Here is a 6451-nt window from a genome sequence, read left to right as displayed (position 1 = left end):
ATTTAGCTCAATTATAACAGTAGAAAATAAGTGGGATGGAAGAAACCAGTAGAAGGAGCAGCTGGGGAAGAAGGAGAGGAGAGGAGAGAAGAGAAGAAGAGCAAGGGAGAAAAAGTATACAACGCTCAAAATCATTTCATTCCCATAAAAAAAGGCTTGACCAGCTTACATAATACAAGCCCAAATCAAAATACTAAACTAGCCCAATTACAAAACATACTAAAAGCCCAAAGTAAAATATTAAACTAGTCCAAAGTAGATGTCCTCATCAACTCTCCCAGGTAAGAGAAAACTCGACTCTGTCGAGTGAATGACTCACGAAAGGTTGCAGCCAGTCCCCCAACCATAAGCTGAGTGATTGGACAAACTTCTTCCGTCGTCCATAGGAACGTGTGACTGGTGGTCTGGGCAAAGAAATGTCATGCTAACTCCTATAAAGCTCCAATAAGTTGAGATCAAGCTGCTAGAGTATTTCTCTAGGGATCCATGTACAATTAGAATCAGGTGGACCTACCCAACGAACAAGAAAACGTTGAATCTCTCCATCATTAATCAACACAATCTGTTCATCTAAGATAGCATCAATTTTATCTCTGGATTTTGTGACGAGTGGTGTTGAAGTAGGGGTAACAACAGGTTCAAGTTGAAGGTCCACTAATGGGGGTAGAAAAAGGTCATCTGAGGGCTTAAAATGGCCTTTATAAGCAACTAAGTTCTCAACATTGAAAGTAGAATGGAAGCCAAAATGTGATGGAAGATCAATGACATACACATTTGGACCAACACACTTTAAAATTTTAAAAGGACCAACACTATGGTCTTACAACTTGGAAGCGGATCCAGATGAATACCATTCCGGTCTAATTCGGATCATTACATAATCCCCAATATTAAATTCAACATGTCGTTTATGCAAATTGGCTCTAAATTTATATGATGCATTGCTTGCCTCTAGTTGTTAATTAATCTCAATATGCAAGTTATGAAGATGTACAAATGCCTCAGCATACACAGACACATTAGCATATAGGGGCATATGGATAAGGTCTAGAGGCTTCCTGGGTTTATAAACATGAACAACTTTAATAGGACTCATACCTAATGACCGATTCACAAAACTGTTATATTCAATTTAGGCTATAGGGAGGATTAAATCGTAGTTCCCAAGATTTTCCTAAACTATACACATTAATAGATTACCAAGACTGCTATTAACAACTTCAATTTAACCATCGGTTTGAGGATGATATGCAGTGGAGAATTTCAACTTAGTGCCAACCATGTGCCATAAGGTTCTCCAAAAGTGACTAGTAAACCGACCATCCCTATTTAACACAATGATCTAAGGAAGACCATACAACTTATCAATCTCACTAAAGTACAGACAAGCAATCCTAGACGCATCTGAAGTCTTGCTGCAAAGGATAAAGTGGGCCATTTTCGAGAAACAATCCACTATAACAAAAATAAATCACGTTTCTTTGGAGTACGTGGGAGTCCTAATACAAGAATCCATACTGACATCTTGCCAAGGACAACTAGAAACAGAAAGAGGTGTAAAGTTCAATGTTTTGTCTCTTTTCTTTAGCCAACTGACAGGTGTTACGAGGGCTAACTATCTTAGCGACATCTGTCTTCAAACGATGCCAATAAATTGACGTTCAACCTCCTCGATTGTCTTATCACGTCCAAAATGCCCAGCCAAACCTCCAGCATGACTTTTCCAAACTATAAAGTCTCGTACTGAAGTTTGAGGAATACACAACATATTGGACCTAAAAAGATGCCCATCTTCTAGACGAAAACCATCAGTAACATCCGATTGTCCACTTTGCAAAGCAAGGAAAATGCCCTTAAAATCAGGACATGACTCATAATCTTCTTTGAGTCGTCCAAAACCTATGACCTTAACACTCATAGTGGATAAAAGGGAAATGCAGCGGCTTAAAGAATCCGCATCTTAGTTTTTACTACCTTTCCAATGTTTTTGTTGTGCATGTAACTCATACAGAGTGGAACACAGGTCCTGGATCAAATGGACCGATGCCAGCGCGGAGCGGAGCGCATCGAACGGAACGGAGCAGAGCAACGGCATCGGCCTTGCGCGGATTTTGGGGGGGTGGGGGGGGGGGGGGCAACCCCCCGGGGGTACGGTACAGGGGTATTTTCTGTACGGGCCCAAGGTAGGGTTTGTATAAAAATATGTTGTAACCCTATTTTTCACAACTGAATAAAGAAATCTCCGCTTCGCTCTCGTGGATGTAAGCACATCGTCGAACCACGTAAAATTCTTGTGTTGATTTTCGTTTTCATCTCTTTAATATTGCGCATAAAATCCAACAGTTTTAAGATAAAAGAATAGACCTGCAAGTATTCAATCAAACCACCATACCTAGAATTCAATATTTTTTGAGAATTAAGGTAACGAAGGGCCTCATGGTCTGAATAGAAGACAAATTCCTGGAGTAATAAGTATTGATGCCAACAGCACAAAGCTTGCACAACTGCATACAATTCATTGTCATAAGTCTAGTACCGTTATTAGGCATCATCTAATTTCTCACTGAAATAAGCAACAGGGTGGCGTTCCTGACTCAGGACTCCACCTATTCCTACCCTGAAGACATCACATTTTACCTCAAAAACTTTGGAGAAGTCAAGAAGTCGCATGACTGGAGCTTCTGTCATTCACCTTTTAACCAACTTAAACGCTTTGGCCGCTTTGTGCATCCAATAAAATTCTCCTCTCTTCATGCACTCCGAAATAGGAGCCATGATCGTGCTAAACACTTTAATGAAACGACGCTAAAAGGTCGCTAAACCATGAAAACTCCTAACGTCATGTATAGTCTGGGGTTCAAGCCAACCAACAATGGCCTGAATCCTTGTGGGGTCAGTGGACACTCATGTCGCAGATGAAGCCTAGGAAGATAGCTTTATTGGTGAAGACAGAACATTTCTTAACAAACCTATGTGAGATGATTTCGCTGTTTCCTAGTTTTACTGTACACGAGAATGTCATCAAAGTAGACAATGAGGAATTTACCCACAAACGATCGCAGGGGCTTGTGTCATCTCTCATGAAACTGCTCGAGGAATTGGTTAGTCCAAAAGACATGAACAACCACTCATAAAGACCATCCTTCGTTTTGAAGGTAGTCTTCCATTCGTCACCTAGGTGAATCCTAATTTGGTGATATCCACTCTTTAAATCAATTTTAGAAAATATAGCACCAACCATCACATCCAACATATCATCAAACTTAGGGATTGGAAAATGGTACTTCACCGTAATCTTATTGATGGCGCAATTATCAACACACATCCTCCACGAGCCATCTTTCTTAGGAATCAAAAGGGCGGGAACCGCACAAAAACTTAAACTCTCACAAATAAATCCTCTGTGAAGGAGCTTCACTTGCCTCTGAAGTTCAGCATGCTCGGTAAAATTCATTCTATAATGAGGTAAATTTGAAAGAGACGATCCACGGACAAGATCAATAGCATGTTGAATGTCTCATAAAGGGGTAACAGATCCGAAAGGTCTTCGGGAAAGACATCTCGAAACTCGTGAAGAACTGACTGGACCTCATCAAAGGTCAATATTGGAGATTCCAATGGAACTTCCATGACAACTGCGGCAAACACAACAAAATTCTCGCTAAGTGTAAGCTCAAATTCTATAGGGCTAATCATATGTAATATTTTTCGCTCCACAATTTTCTTGGTCTGTTGTGAATCAACAAGTGCAAGTAACAGCAACTTGAGCATTCAAATTAAAAGTTTGGGATTATGTAAGTCCAAACATAGCAAGCTACTACTGTTGATATATGTAAAATAACAAAGTGAGGGTCAAAATTACTAGTCAAAATCTAATCACGTAAAATAAGTGGGGTAAAAGTAGGGTTTAGCAAGGATTCAATTACGTGATTTGAGATAAAATACTTAGGATAATAGCAACAAAGAAAACTAATTGATGCGATTTTAATTTAACAGTAATACAAACTAAAGATAGATAAAAAAAGAAACTCCCCTTTTTGTAATTGGGCCGACGAACAGGACAAAAAGAGGTACCTTTAAAATGATGTTAGAAAATACCTTTTTTTCCTTTTCTATTCCTCTTTTTTTTTTCTTTTTTTTTTTTAAAAACTTACAAAATTAAACTAAATTAAATATAAACAACAAGGCAATAACTGGGCCCATTTCACAAAACTAGGCCCAAAACAGGTGGTTTTAATAGGTATTTGTAGTGGGGCTATGTGGTTTACCGGCTTTAGAAGAGGCAGCGACAAGGTTGGTGCAAGTGGAGACGATGATAAGGAAGCTTTTTGTGTTGGATTTGTTGTTGGGTACTAAGGCATGATTGGGGGACTTGCAGCAGATCGTGTTCACAAGCAGCGATTTTGAAGTTGTGGTTTATTGAAGGGCGTCAGTTATTGTGAAGTTGCCGGCAGTTACTATTGGGCTGGAGGTTTGGCTTGTGGGTGTGATGTTTTTTTAATGGGCTTAATGGGCTGTTGATGTAGGTTATGGGAAGATAGGTAGTTGCTGGCAATTAGAGGAGAGGCTCAGTTGTTGAAATCAATGGTAGAGTACAGCAGGTGAGTGCTAGGCAATCTTGGTGGCATAGTTGGCTTTGTTGAACAACAAATCCATAATGCAAAATTAAGTAGCAGCTGATGTTGGAAACAGGTTCGGCTCTAATACCACTTTGATGTAACTCAATTATAACAGTAGAAAATAAGTGGGATGGAAGAAACCAGCAGGAGGAGTAGTTGGGGAAGAAGAAGGAAAGAAAAGAAGAAGAGGGAGGGAGAAAATGTATACAACACTCAAAATCATTTCATTCCCATCAAATTTGTCTCCGCTTACACAAGGGATGTATATATATCTACAATAAAAAGCATAATAAAAAAAGGCTTTGGCCCAAATCAAAATACTAAACTATCCCAATTACAAAATATACTACAAGCTCAAAGTAAATTATTAAACTTGTTCAAAGTAGATGTCCTCATCACTCTCCCTTTTCTCTCTTCAATTCTTTTCAATTATCATAAGTTGCCCATTATGGATCTCTGTTTACAAGCGCCGATGTCAATTTGGTATCAAAGATACAACTCATCAGAGTCAAGTTCTTCTGAGCTAGAGAGAAATGATGTAATATAATTAAAGTTTATATAATACTAGTTTTTTGTCAGATGTGGTTTATTTCCTTAGTTTCCTACATCAATTAGATTTATTAATTTCCAACGTAGAATAGAATTGTTCAAATCCCTGTAATTGAGGGTTAACACTTGGTTATACTTACCCATGATTATTGAATACAGTCATAACTTATGTCTATCTAATTCCTTTATCTCTCTCTCTTCAATTATTCTCAATTCTCATTAGTTGCTAATTGTGGGTTCTATGAGTGTTCGACGTCAATTTGGTATTAAAAAATAATTCGTCGTAGTAGAGTTATTTTCAAAGTAGGAGAAATAATGCAATGATTAAAGTATATTGAAGGCATGAAGAATTTAATTTGTTGATGGCAAAATAAGACACTACATTTTTTGATCAACTTAAAAAGATTTGATAAGAATAAAAGAGATGTATTGCTTGAATTAACTGGAATTTGAATGATAATACATAGAAAACCACCTTCTCCTTTACCCTTCATCCCTTTATACAGGCTGATGAACTCAAGCTTGCCACCTTGGTTAGTGTTTTGATCTAAGCTAAGTGTCACTGCCCTTTTGAAGGAATCTGATTGGTTGACAAGTTTAACTGCAGTGGGATCATCATAATAACTAGGCCTTAGGCTTGTGTCATTGGCCATCATGTCATCAACTAATTGATGGATTAAGCCGTACCATCATAAGGGGGAGCACTTTCCTTATTGCGTCATGATGATGTTTCCATAAAACGTCTCCCTCGAGTTCGACTTCAACCTTTATTGAAGGGGTCTTAGGTTGAGGTACCTCGAATTGTCAGGGCTCTTTGACTCTCTTTTGACCAAGGTAAGGAGGACCTTCAACTAATCCAACGTGGATTTTAGATCCTCAATAACAAAACTAATTTGGATTTCTTTGATTCTAGTTTGCGTTGAATTAGAGTTATTTTCCTGGTTGGTTTCCTACTCAAACTAAATTTACTTATTTCCTACTTAGGTTAAGATTGTTTAAAACCCTGTAAATAAAGTGTCAACACTTTGTTATAATCACATCTTGATTGTTGAAAATAATTACTACTACTACAATAAATGCTTGACTCAATGAAGTGTGAATAGAGATACAAACCTAGAGTTGCATCCAAAGCAAGATGTGGAGTTGATGCTTGAGAGGCTTTGGCAGTGTAAGCTTTGAGAGCATCATCCCATCGCTGAAGTTTTTCATACCTTGATGCAGCAGTTTATATGATAAAAGGGATTTTCAAAGGTAATTGAACCACACGCATATCAGATTTTATT

At 38.1% G+C, this 6451-nt stretch overlaps 1 protein-coding gene across 1 annotated transcript in view; it reads right to left on the bottom strand.

Moving 5' to 3' along the window:
* LOC111368370 (serine/threonine-protein kinase TOR-like) overlaps positions 1-6451 on the bottom strand; it is a 45047-nt gene that overhangs the window by 14896 nt on the left and 23700 nt on the right. The window contains exons 32-42 of the mRNA XM_022989596.1: positions 6171-6379; positions 5612-5832; positions 3533-3729; positions 2970-3455; positions 2823-2922; positions 2365-2460; positions 1667-1906; positions 1507-1538; positions 1359-1415; positions 1001-1118; positions 515-787 (exon numbers count right to left, since the gene is read on the bottom strand). Coding sequence (XP_022845364.1) covers positions 515-787; positions 1001-1118; positions 1359-1415; positions 1507-1538; positions 1667-1906; positions 2365-2460; positions 2823-2922; positions 2970-3455; positions 3533-3729; positions 5612-5832; positions 6171-6379 — 2029 coding nt within the window. The remainder of the gene's footprint in view (positions 1-514; positions 788-1000; positions 1119-1358; positions 1416-1506; positions 1539-1666; positions 1907-2364; positions 2461-2822; positions 2923-2969; positions 3456-3532; positions 3730-5611; positions 5833-6170; positions 6380-6451) is intronic.

This window comes from Olea europaea, chromosome 19 (assembly GCF_002742605.1).
Source record: "Olea europaea var. sylvestris chromosome 19, O_europaea_v1, whole genome shotgun sequence".
Lineage (NCBI taxonomy): Eukaryota > Viridiplantae > Streptophyta > Magnoliopsida > Lamiales > Oleaceae > Olea > Olea europaea.
The sequence above is the reverse complement of the archived record's forward strand: the minus strand, read 5'-3'. Positions and strand labels throughout refer to the sequence as shown.